At 32.8% G+C, this 13,854-nt stretch overlaps 1 protein-coding gene across 1 annotated transcript in view; it reads right to left on the bottom strand.

The window, feature by feature from the left end:
• The window catches only part of LOC141562086 (protein mono-ADP-ribosyltransferase PARP15-like), a 42,481-nt gene extending 30,683 nt beyond the window's left edge, over positions 1-11,798 (bottom strand). Inside the window, exons 1-2 of the mRNA XM_074302100.1 lie at positions 11,789-11,798; positions 4,583-4,732 (exon numbers count right to left, since the gene is read on the bottom strand). Coding sequence (XP_074158201.1) covers positions 4,583-4,732; positions 11,789-11,798 — 160 coding nt within the window. The remainder of the gene's footprint in view (positions 1-4,582; positions 4,733-11,788) is intronic.
• Positions 11,799-13,854: the final 2,056 nt, after the last annotated feature.

Genomic DNA, 13,854 nt, shown 5'->3' with positions numbered 1-13,854 from the left:
TAGAACCTCTAAAGATGAACATTATAGATACTGTGATGGATTGGTAGAGAAGATGAGAGAGTTTCTGGGTGATTCAAATAATATCATTGTGGTTGTTGCCTATTATATTCTTACACAGAAATAGCTTAAATTTTGAAGGAAAATCATTATACTCTCACCTTCAGAGCCCCTCTCATATGGACCACTTGCTCTTAAAGCAAGTCTGGGTAGTAGTGTTAGTTCACAGTACTGGTCGCTAGAAGGATCTCTGTATACAACTGTATAAAACTTCTGAAGCTTGGGACATTCTATCCTCTACCCTAGAAATAGACCTCTACTTTAACAAAGAATTAAAAGCCAAATAATAGAAGGAAGGAGGGTGATAGAAAAGAATATATTGGGGGAGGGGATAATTAGAAACAAAACACTTTTTAGGAGGGACAGGGTGAAAGAAGAGAGAATGATTGAAGGGGATACAGTTACCAATAGTAATTATGAAAAGAATTTTGTTAGAAGTTTCTCTAATGAAGGCCTCATTTCTCATATGTATAGGGAACTGCCAAATTTATAAAAAACAAGAGTCATTCTCCAATTGATAAATGATCAAAAGATATGAACTATACCTAAAGGACTATAAACTCATGTATGTCCTTTGACCTACTAAAATTATTAGTAAACACGAATCACAAAAGAGATTTTTTTTAAAAGGGAAGGGATGTATATGTACAGAAATATCTGTAACAGTTCTTTTTTGGGGGGCAAAGGATTGGAAATTGAAGAGATGCACATCAATTAGAGAATGGCTGAATAAACTGTGATATGTGATTATGATGAAATATTATTGTTATATAAGAAATGATGAGCAAGATGCCCTCAGAAAAACCTAGAAAGTCTTCCATGAGCTCAAGTAAAAGTAAATGTACTGTGTACAGAGTAATAAATGTGTTGTGGAATAATCAGTTGCAAATGACTTTGCTATTCTCAGCAATACAATGACCCCAAATTAATAGGATTTATGATGAAAAATGCTATCCATATCCACAGAAAGAACTGATTGTGTTTTTTTAAAACTTTCTTTTTTTGAGGGTTTTTTTTTTTTGCGGGGGGAGATCTAAGTTTTCTTCTGCAACAAGACTTTTATGGAAATACTTTGTATTACTTGACAGATTTTTTTCTCAATATGGGTATATGGGAAGGAAAGGAGAGAATCTTTAAAACTTTAAGGTTTTAAAAACAAATATAAAAGGCTGCTTTACACATAACTGGGGGGAAAGAATATTTTTTAAAAAAAGATAAAAAATTGATCAACAAACAGGTTGGTTTTGTCATGCAGACAGCAAGAATAAAGAAAATATCATGTGACTTTTGGTCATTTCATATTGCAGTGCGCATAGTAACTCTTTTAAAAGAGAACCACTACTGAAATAACTGAAGTTTATGCTCTAACATCTATTGCAGAGGGTAAAAAGGTAAATAAATTGGTCCTGCAAGAACCTAAAAAAAAGTTCAGATAGCATAAAGATAGAAAGTGTAGATAATATACTGAATGAGAGTGAAGATCCAAAAAATTTTTGGCAGGCTAGCACAGTGGACCAATGAATGAATGAAAAAAATTATTAATCCACTGTTTTATGTCAAATATTGTAGTAAGCTTGACATGGTCTCTTCCCCCAAGAAGCTTATATTCTTCTTCTTCTAGTTTTTTTTTTTTTTTCTTTTTTGTTGTTGCTGCTGCTGCTGCTGTTGCTGAGGCAATTGGGGTTAAGTGACTTGCCCAGGGTCACACAGCTAGGAAGTATTAAGTGTCTGAGGCAAATTTGAATTCAGGTCCTCCTGATTTCAGGGCTGATTCTCTATCCATTACACCACCTAGCTGCCCCATTTATATTCTTTTCAAAAAAGACTTGCATGTCTTTTGAATAATTTCTCCAGCTTCTTAAGTATTCATTTTTTCTTCTGTAAGATTATACTCATTTTTGGTAGTTTAGATTATTTTTTGTTACAATCTTAACTCTTTTGACTTTCAGAATATCATTTTATAAGACTTCTAATCTATAGTATATAATATATAGTGGTAATTGCTAAATCTAGTGTGATCCCACTTTAAGCTTTAATTTTTTGTTTCTTTTTGGATTCTTGCAATATTTTTTCTTTGATCTAGAAAACTCTGAATTTTAGTTAAACATTCCTGGAATTTTCATTTTGAAACTTCTTTTTTTCTTTTTAAAATTTTCTAGTTTGCTCTCTGATTCTAAGATTCTTACAGTTTTCATTTGTAATTTCTTGAAATATTATGTTAAGGATCTTTTTCTCTGTATATAGCTTTCAGGTAGACCAACAATTCTTAAATTACGTCTCTTTGATCTACTTTCCAGGTAAGTTGCTTATGTTTGTTTTTTCCCCCCAATGAGCCATTTGACATTTTATTCTTTTAAAATAGTCTTTTGACTTTGTTTTATTGTTTTGTAATGTCTTATGAAATCATTAGCTTTCAGTTATCAATTCAACTTTTTTTAGGATTTGTTTTCTTCAGTGATGTTTTGTACCTCATACAATTTGGCCAATTCTGATTGCCAAGAAAGTGTTTTCTTCAATATTTTTAGTGTTTTGTTTTTTGTTTTTTGTTTTTTTTTTTTGGTCAAGATGTTAAGTCTCTTCATGATTTTGTTAGGTAGCTCTCATTTCTTTCCCCAATTTTTCTTCCACCATTTAAAAATTTTTATAAGTTTTTTTTTCTTAAAAAACAAACTTCTTTCTTGAGTTTTCTAAGAATTCTTATTGATTTTGTGTCCATTCTCCTATTTTTAAAAATTTGAGACTTTGTAGATATTTTCATGTCATTGCATTCTTTTGAATTTGTGTCTTGAGTTTTCCTGTCACCGTAGTAGCTTTTAATAATCAAGTTTTATTGTTGTTATTTGTCCATTTCTTCAGCCTACTTCTTGATTTTGGACTTTGTATTAGAGTTGATCTCTGTTTACCTTGGGGAAAGGAGAATGACTAATTCAAATATCTATATCCTTTGACCCAAAGATTCCACTGCTAGAAATATATCCCTAGGGAGTGAGGGACAAAAAGGAAGGTGGCATATGCATGAAAATATTTCTCTCAGCACTTTTTATGGTAGCAGAGCATTAATATCAAAAATCCAGAGAAACATTGAAAGATATAAACTGATACAAAGTGAAATAAGCAGAACTGGAAATAATGTACACAATGACTACAACATTGTAAATGGAACTGACAATAACACTGAAATGATCAAATTTTTGTGCTGCAAAATGGTAATAATCAATGTATCTCCATGCCTTTGCAGAGATTAGGGACGATGGGTTTGAAACACTGAATATAATGCTAGGCTTTTTCAATATTATTAGTATTAAATATTAATATTTTGCTGAACTTTTTTCTACTTTAATAACATTTTTATTACAAGGAGATTTCTCTCAGAGAAGATGAAGTGGTTCACAGGCTGCTGTGGTTTATGAGGTGGGGTTCGACACCAAATTATGTGGTTCAAGGACCAACATGATGTGATTTATGTACATACCAGATGATTAGAGGGACCAAAGTTGGGGTTTGGTCATGTGAAGAATTCACAATGGCCATTTTCTTTGGCAAAAAGTAGATTTATTTAGGGAAAGGAGTTCAGACAAAATGAAGGGTTGCAATAGACTGAAATAGTGTTGGGAGAGAATAGAAAGGGGTTTTAATAATTAATGATGAAAAGGGCAAGTTGCCTAGAGGAACTTGCCATTTACCAGGAGACTCCATGAGGATATGGGTATGTCCTTGGCTGGCAGGCTAAATCCTGAAAGGGACTTTGCACTCAAAAGAGTTAGCTAGCTATAAGGAAGAGAAGTAGGGTTGGGAAGCACAGGGGAGTTAGGAGAGATATCATGTGGCATGGGGGAAGGGGAAGGGGAAAACCACCATACAGCAGAATTCTGTGGTCGACTGACCCAAAGGAGGGCAGCGCAATAGGATGGCCCATAAATAGATTTTATAGAGGAAGTTTAACCTCAGGGATAGGACTGGGATTCTGACAGGGCATATCAAGATAGGATTGTTCAAGGCCTCTGTAGAGAGTGGGTCTCCAGAGTTTGATATAACTTGTATTTCAGACTGGATGATCTCCCCGGAAGGTGAGACTATGGAGCTAAACTTATCTCCATCAGAGCCTTCTCCCTGTCTGCCTCAGGGACCAATTCCTCTGCTAACCACACCTAAAAATGAAGACCTCATCAAGGCTAGAGTAGAACCTGTAGGTGATATAAAAGTAAAAATATAATAAAAATTACTTTTAAAAAAGAAGAAACAAACAGTTCCTAGCCTCAAGGAGTATATATTTCCCCAGAGAGAAACAATATGAGTAAGACATTGACTGCTAAGGCAAATATAAAATTGTGGAGACCTAGTTATATACTTTGCCCTGATCTGAGAAGGACTATTTCTGGAATCTGGGTCCTTGTGCCCAATCATATATACTATCAGTACCTGCTAGTCCCCCATTATACTATATGACTATAATAGACTGATGATACATTGCTATATTATAATTATGTTAACCATTATATTAGTTCAAATTATTCAAACAAAATACCTTGTTTGAAGATAAATGTCTCATCTGTTGAATTTACAATAACTTCAGACTCTTCCTTAGTGATGTCTCCAGAAACAACCTGGAAGGTAATACATCTAATATTGCTTTCATATATTCCACATTCAAGTCTAGAAATAGTCTCAAAGAAATCTAAAGAGAAAAAAAAAACCCAATCACCAAATATGGTTTTGTTATACTTATCAGATGTTGTTGTATGCCTCTTTCTTACTCTTCCCTTTTCTCTTTTAGGTGGTCTCTCTGCTTTACTTTTCTAAAGTATAAAAGCTCTCTTGAGTAAAAGACATTTTTAAATAGTATATGGACCATACAAAGCATTAATTGAATAATCGAATTGGATGAACCAGGAATATCTAATTGATTGTTTAAGTTAATCTACATGGAGTTCTTTGGACCAGTCTGAGAAAAATATTGGCGTCATTCCATATCATTCAACCAGATGGCCTTAGACCCGATAGCTTGATCTGACTCATAACCAATAAAAAAAGACTAGCACTTAGCAGAAAGCCTGGTTCACAATAAGCACTTGATTTAAAACGCTTTATCTATCTATTATCTATATATCTAGCATTTTATGTGACTAGAAGCATTACACGTGGTTTTGTATCTTCTCTATTACTTCTTTATTTTTCATATAAACCATTATATTTGTCTGGATTTTGACTACCAACTAAATTATCAGTAATTAATGGTAAACAATCTTTAAGAAAATAACTTTACTAGGCCTTGTGCATCACTAGTGCTGAAAGCTCTGGCACTGGTAGTTTTTCCATCAGAATAGTTAATGAATTCTCTTTTGTATGCCTGGAAAAAGAAAGACTGCTACTGTGTGTAACAATTCACTACAATATTAATGAGATTTTCTAGAAAAGCATAGGCAACAAGAAAATAAGGATATATTTCTATGACTAGTGATTAAAATGATATATTCCCAGAAGAAATACCATTCCTAAAAGAAGATCATATAACAAATCCTAAGAGACACTAAGGGTTAAGAAACAGACCCAGGAATTGATTCCAAAGTGTCCTGCATTTGAAGTCAGAAGACCTGAGCTAGATTTGTGACTTTTGGGCTTATTTCCTGTCACCTTTGACAAGTCACTTATCATATCCCTTCCTGTTAATCTAAACATTCTTCTGTACTCTCTCTTATCCTATGCCCATCATTAATGGGAATTAATGATTCCCATTAATCAACACACCTTATCCTACCAACACATTTACTTACCCTTCTATTCTCCCCCTCTAATTTCTTAATAGATTTTGGAGGATGCTTTTCGGTATATCAGTATATCTATCTACACACACACACACACACACACACACACACACACACACGTCTATATGCATTGTTCCCTCTTAAACCCATTTCTGATGTGAATAATTTTTCAGAACTACCAGCCCTCTTCCCCCATCTAATCCCTCTATGTCAGTTCTTGCTCTCCCAACTCATTTGTATAGCATAATTAATTACATTTTCTTAGGTAGTTTTGTTTTTTAGAGTTATATCATAATTAGCTCTATCCCAATCTTTCTTTTGGACTTTCTCTTGGACTACCTGGTTACTAATGTTAACAGTTTTGTCCTTATTGAGTCCTTTGATATTGACTCATACATTAAATTTTCTATTGAGTTCAGGTTTTTATCAAACAGTTCACTGAATGTCCATTTTTTCATTATTATATTTAATTTTGTTAGATATAATATTTTTAGCCATAACTCTAGTTCTTCTGACCTGCATTTTTTATTCTTGCCAATTAGATAAATCCTGTGCAATTCTGATTGTAACTACAACTTATATAAAATTGGATGGATTTGTTGCAATTGATGCTGCTTGTAAAATTTTCTCTGATCTCGGGAGTTTGAAATTTAGCAATGATGTTCCTATATGTCTTTTTATAGAGGAAGACCTCCTCTTTGAAATGGTGATTAATGAAATTTTTTTCCTATTCCTACTTTGCCCTCATGTTCTTTTCAAGAAAATTTTCATTAATTCTTCTTGTGTTGTGACAAGGTTCTTTTTTTTTTTTTTGTCATAGCTTTCAGGTAGCCCATTATTCTTATATTTTCCCTTCTTGATCTGTTCTCCAGATCTAGTTGGTTGACCTTTTCATAATCTTCATGTTTTTCTTGGATTGTTCTTTATTATGTTAGTTTTTCTCAATCCCACTTTATTTTTAAAATCTTTTGAAACTTCTATTAATTATTTTTTGTGTTGATAACAATTCAGTGTTACTCTTTGGGATTGGAGAGGCTTTTATTTTTTAACTTCAGTATCCTTTTCTGTAGATGAACCCTAGCCTTCTGTTTCAATTGAAATTTTCTATGGTTGGATAGATTGGGTTTAAGAGGGAACAATGCATATAAATGTGTGTGCATGTACGTGTGTGTGGATAGATTTCTACTTTGTTCATTAAAAAAAAAAAAAAAAAAAAAAAGGACAATGTAATCACCTCTAATCCTTGGGTGGATGGATTGGTACCTTTAGCTTCACTTCATTTTTTCCCTTTGGCATCGAATCCCAAACCAAGAACTCCACCTTCCTATATGTGCCCATATCCTGCAGCTACCCTGCCCATTGCTTCTGTACTCACCAGGTATGTGGATTCCATATCACCCAACACCGTATCTCAGCAGTATAGCAGGGCCTAGCATTTTTTATCAGCAAAGATTCCCTCAATCTTCCCAGACTCAGACTCCCAACTTCCTACTCTGTCCAGGAGATGAAAATTCCTGTGGTTTGGACTGCAGCCACCTCCAAATCCAGCTAGCCTAGGGCTCCCTACTTGCTAGCCTAGAGGTATTGACAATTCACATTGGTTAAACCTCTGTTCTGAAGTTTTTCTTAGGGTTTTCTCCAGTTATTCTAGGAGGATCTTTGTTCTGTCTCAAGTTTTACCTTTTATTTTTTTAAACCAGTCTATATTCACTCTGAGATGCAGTTTTGTTTCATTTGTGGGAGAAATTTAGAGAGTGGGAATTTTCTGACCTATTCTACCATTTTCCCACTATCCTTCCCCTAAATAAAAATTTTAAGGAAGACTTGGAGAATTTTTTTATATACTTATTTATAGTCTGAACTTCTTTCTTTCAGTTCAGAATTATCTATGTGTACACATATTTAACTTATATCAAATTGCTTATTGTCTTGTGAAAGGGAAAGAAAACAGAAAGAGAAAAATTTGGAGTATAATTTTTTTTTTTTTTTTTTTTTTTTGCTGAGGCAATTGGGGTTAAATGACTTGCCCAGGGTCATGCAGCTAGGAAATGTTAAGTGTCTGAGACCACATTTGAACTCGGGTCCTCCTGACTTCAGGGCTGGTGCTCTATCCACTATGCCACCTAGCTGTCCCTGGAGTACAAATTCTTACAAAAATGAAAGTTGAAAATTTTCTTTACATGTATTTGGAAAAATAAAATACTATTGAAAAATTTTAAAAAAGAATTGTCTAAGCAAATCCTCTGACCACTTAACTATAATGTTTTAATATATTTGGATACTTTATATAGCTTAAATATAAGCCCTTTATCAGAGAAACTTTATGCAAAGATTTCTACTCCCCACACATTTACCCTGTTTTATTTTTAAATTTTATTGACTTTGTACAAAATTTTTATCATAATTTTATGTAATAAAATATGTCCATTATTCCTGGCTTTTTCTATAAGTACAGATGTGTAAAGTATTTTATTCCTTGTTTCTTTAATTTATTTATGATATATCTTTTATATCTGTCATGTATCATTTTAGGAGCATGGTGTCTGATTATAGGTCTGATTTCTACCAAATTGTTTTCCAGTAGCCTCAGTAGTTTTTGTCAAGTAGCGAAACCTTACCCTGGAAGTTTGGGTCTTTTGGTTTGTTGAATGTATTGCTACTTTATTTATTTGTTTCTGTATAACACATACTTCATCTGTCTTACTGGTAAATCTATTTGTTGTTGCTACTGAGTTGTTTCAGTTTTGTCCAACTCTTTGTTACCCAATTGTTTTCTTGGCAAAGATACAAGAGTGGTTTGCCATTTCCTTCTCCAGCTCATTTTACAGATGAGGAACTAACACTTAACAGGATCACACAGCTGGTGAGTGTCTGAGGCCAGATTTGAATTCATGAAGATGAGTCTTCCTGATTCTAAGCCCAGTGCTCTATCCACTGTACAATTTAGCTGTTCTGATTTTTTAGATGGTATCAAAAGTTTTGGTGATTACAATTTTGTAGATTAGTTTGAATTCTGGTGCTGTTAGGTCTCTATCTTTTCATTTTTTTGTATTATGTCCTTTGAAATGAATTTTGTTATTCTTTTTTCAAACTCTATAAACTAAACGTTTTATAATTTCCTTGGTGTTGCTCTGAACAAGTAAATTAATTTAAAGTGTACTATAATTTTCATTATATTGACACAACCTACTCTTAGAATAATTAATATTTCTTCAATTATGTAGGCCTGTCTTTGCTTCTGTAAAAAGTGTCTGGTCTTGTATCAGTATAATTCTCTGTATCTTGAAGGTAAGTAGATTATCAAATATTTTACATATTCTATAGTTATTCTGAATAAAATTTCTCTTTCTGTTCTGAAGACTGGTTATTTGATATGTGATATTTTCAAAGTGGGTGTGTATAAGCATATATGTATGAAAAAATATAAATATATATGTACAATTTATATACCTATATGTATATATATGATATATAGCAATATATTACACCCATACATTTAAACACGCAATTTCAAAATAACTTTATATTCTGAAATGTTTTCATACATTTCCTTCTCTCTTTCCACACACACATACACACATAATATAAAATACATATTTTATCTATATATCTTATAAACACCATTACTCAAATATAACCTTTCTTCAGGATAGAAAGGATAGAGAGATTGATAAGGCTAAAAATATATTTTGAAAGCATAGATTTAAACCATTTTAGCAACTAAATTCTACTAATAACTCAATGTTGTCAGTATTATTGGGATGCAACAGAAAGCACACTTCTTTTAGAGTCTTCAAAAGTCCTGAACTACCGAATTTGAACACCTGGGACAGAATTAATTTTGCAAAAAATTTTTTTGGAAATCTCAAATTTCCCGTTCCAATTGCTGGAAAAGTGATCCATGTTAAATGTAGGGAGGCAGTGGTTTCCAGGTATTATTCTCTCATAATCTCTTCCATTATCTGAAAAAAAAAAATATATATATATATATATGTACAAATCAGAGGCTAGCATCAGAAATGGGGGATGCTGCAAAAGGGGGAGTACTAATGCTTCCAAGATTGCAGGGCACATAGCTGTCAGTTGGTCTCTAGGGGTGTGTGTGTGATGGAGAATGACATTTGTAATAGCTAGTGATAGGAGGAAGGAAAAAAAAAAACAGAACTTTTAATAACTCTAATTGGTTTGCTAACTGGTTTTGTGAAGATATGAGGGAAAGAGAAAGGAAAAGGAAGGAAGAAGAAAGAACAGTTTAGAGTAGCCTTCTCAGAAGACTGACTTACTGGTGATTCCCACCCACTACTGCTTAATTGGCAAAAATGTTTGACAAACCTATATGATTAAGATTCACAAATTCAAAAAGTCTAAACTGAAGACAAAAATATGAGAGAAAAACCTACAACTTTCAAAAGAAACAGTTGAACAGAAGAAATGTATCTTACCTAGATGGAAGATACATTCTACACACTACCTCCCGAGATCACTACTTAAACTTATGTAACTGTGAGAGGTAGTGATGGTGTTATCTGTTTCACATTATAATGAAAAGAATAAAAAAAAAAAAACACTGACCTTGAATGAAAACCACAATGAAAACTGCCTTTCTATCTGCCTAATTTTGGTCCAGAAGGTATGGAAAAAGATTTCATGTTGGTAATGAAGAAAGTGAGTGAGACTGAAGTAAATGTAGTTATCAGATTTATATCTAAATCTGTACCAAGGTCCTGGCAAACTATAAAATGCAGTTAATCAGTGATTTTTTGAACATGTGTGTCTCTGTGTATCTCTCTGTGTGTATATGTATGTGTTCAAAAGATTTTATTTATTGAAATGAAGTTTAAAATATATGCAAATAAATAAGTGTTAAAAGGCTAAAAATAAATAAAGGAAACAGAGTAAGTACAAAGTATCCTCCAGAGAACTCCAAATTTTTTTGAGGGGAGAAGAGTTTAAAAATGGGAATAAGTTAAAACTCCCAAAAGATACATGACTAGAGGATCCCTAACACTGCCATTCTCCTTATACCTCATATGTTCTCCTTGCCTGAAGGAAAAGACTATCAGCATCATTAATACCAACTGATAACTGCTATTGCTACTAATGACTTATGATTTTTTGCTCTTTACTATTATTGATCAAGTTGCAAAAAGGGTCAGTTCCATTGATTTAAATTGCAACAGTGATATTCTCTTGTGATTGTTCAAAAAATACATTCAACCATGATGGTGCTGAAATAAAATTCATTATGACCTTCAAATTATAGATACTCTCTATTGCTTCTAAGATAACAACAACAAATAATTATATTGATAACATTTATATAGCACCATTTTCTACCAGGTACTATGCTAAGTACTTCATAAATATTAATTTGATCCTAATAATAACTCTGCGAGGTAGTTGTTATTACTTATCTTTATTTTATGGTTGAGAGAACTGAGAAAAATAAAGAATAAGTGACTTGTCCAATTGAAATAACTCGTAAGTATGAAGAGTTAGAGTACAACTTTGGTATTCCTGAGTGTAGGCCTGCATTCTACACACATTGTATCACCAATTCTTAATTTTAGTTTCTTTTTTTCAATTAAAAGAAAATTTTAAATTGTAATTAAAATTTTTTTAAAAAACTCTTTTACTTTCAATGAAAGCTGTTCATAATCCAATCCCACCCTATCTTTCCACACTTGTTTCATATTGCTCCCTTTAATATATTCTGCATCTAGCCAAACTGGACTACTGTCTCTTCCTTGTGATTAACAACCCATCTTCCATTTTCATGCCTTTGGCAGGTTGTCCCTCATGCCTGAAATACACTCAATTAATTTCTACTTTAAGGAATCTTTAGTTCCCTTTAAAGCTCAGTGTAAGTGCCATCTTCTATGTGAGGCATTCTTGAACCCTAGCTGCTGGTTCTCCTTTCTCTAGAAATACTTTGTATTTACTTTTACTATATTTTTGCTTTTACTTACACTTGTACATGTTTTTCCCTCTCATAGAATGTAAGCTTGTGAGGACAAAGACTGTTTAAATTTTGTCTTTGTATCCCTAGTGTCCAGAACAGTGTTTGGCAGATAGTAAGTATTTAATAAACATTTGTTGAATGAGAACTTTAACATTTTTGATTGTTGAGACCTCCTGTTTCTATTTTCAAAAGATGTGTCATTCATCCATCTATGTGATAAAGTACTTGTTCATCCCCTTCTGCAAATAAATTTATGATCTACTGGGTTACTGCAAATGAAAGGGTAGGGCAAAGAAATCTTCCCCAAAACTTTCTTCTCTGTAATATATTCCAAATTTTAAGTGAGATTCTCTTCCCCTAGTTTTGAATTTTTCAAATTAGAAAGAAAATATCAACTGACAAAACTATTTTTATCTGTAGATGCATCTAAATGAAAAATAATCATGGAATGTATATTCTCAACCTTTTACTATATATGATAGGCATTGGGCTTAATAATATTTGGGAACCAACTAAAATATATATAACAGCAAAAGCTATTTCTCAACCGAGAGAGGTGTTCTAAAGAAAAATTCAAAATTTGAAGTATTATATGAAAAAAGTACCATTACATTAATAACAAGAATTATACTTAATACTCATAGAGCCAAGTTGATTTTTAAAAGTTAGTTTTGGAGGAACCATGGATGCATACTGATAATATAATAGGTCAAGTTATGATTTCCAGTTACATGGCAAAACAATTTGCAAATATATGAAAAAGTCAGAACACTGTTCATACCCTTTTATTCAGCAATACTAATGTTGCGTTATACCTTATAAAAGTCAACGATAGGAAAAAAAATCTCAAAGAGAACAAAATAATCATAGCAGCATTCTTCATGGTAGCAAAAATCCAACCAACCAAACTTGGCAATATATTTGTGAAATTTGGAGCCTCTGAAAATAATAGGATATTATTGCCATATAAAAAGCAATGTTAAATTAGGAGTCATTTTCAAAAGTACTTGGCATTTATGCAAACACTTTACAAATGTTATCTCATTTGATCCTTACAACAACCTTGTGAAGCAGATGTTATGTTATTATTAGCTCCACTTTACAGATAAGAAAACTGATCATTTGGTATTTAAATGGCTTTTCTAGGATCATACAGCTGGCAAAGATGTTAAGGCTAAATTGTATCTCAGCTCATCATTATTCCAGATATACTGCTCTATCCATTGTATACTTAAGTGCCTCAAGAAATCATGGGAAGACTTTTATCAACTAATGTAGAATGAAGATAGCAGAAGCCAGAGTTACTGGAGAAAGATAGAGAGTAGAGATAGTAATGCAAAAATGAAAAAATGGAGAAAAGAAAGAAGAAAGCATCAATGAAACCATTTAAAAAAACACACAGAAATAAGTTCATATGGTGGGAAAGACAAGTAGGACAATTCTATTACCATAGTGTTAAATGTAACATACATTAAAAAAATACCACCCAAACTATACAGAGTAGAAGCTCACAGTTTCATACATAATGTTTCTTTATGCCTCTTTGTATATCAATATATTTGTGTTGCTGCCTTTTGTGAAGTTCTTAATAAAGAAGAAAAACAAATTTAAAGATAAAGGAAAAATATAAATGGGGCAGTTAGGTATCTCAGTGGGTATAGTGCTAGTACCTGGAGTGAGGAGGATCAGAATTCAAATCCAGCCTTAAACACTGGCTATGGATCCTGGGCAAGACACAACTCTTTGCTTCAATTTTCCTCATGTATAAAATGAGCTGAAGAAGGAAATGTCAAACCACTTCTGTATCTTTGCTAAGAAAGCCCAGATGGAATCATGGACAGTTGGACACAACTGAAACAATGGAACAGTTTAAAAAAAAAAAAAGACCAGATTTTTAAAAAAAGTGTTTCCTTTGAGGCAGCTAGTTGGTATAGTGGATAGAGCACCAGTCTTAAAGTCAGGAGGACCTGAGTTCAAATCTGCCCTCAGACACTTAACACATCTTAGCTGTGTGACCCTGGGCAAGTCACTTAACCACAATTGCCTCAGCCAAAAAAAAAAAAAATTTTCATT

Source organism: Sminthopsis crassicaudata, chromosome 3 (assembly GCF_048593235.1).
Source record: "Sminthopsis crassicaudata isolate SCR6 chromosome 3, ASM4859323v1, whole genome shotgun sequence".
Taxonomy (NCBI): Eukaryota; Metazoa; Chordata; class Mammalia; order Dasyuromorphia; family Dasyuridae; genus Sminthopsis; species Sminthopsis crassicaudata.
The sequence above is the reverse complement of the archived record's forward strand: the minus strand, read 5'-3'. Positions and strand labels throughout refer to the sequence as shown.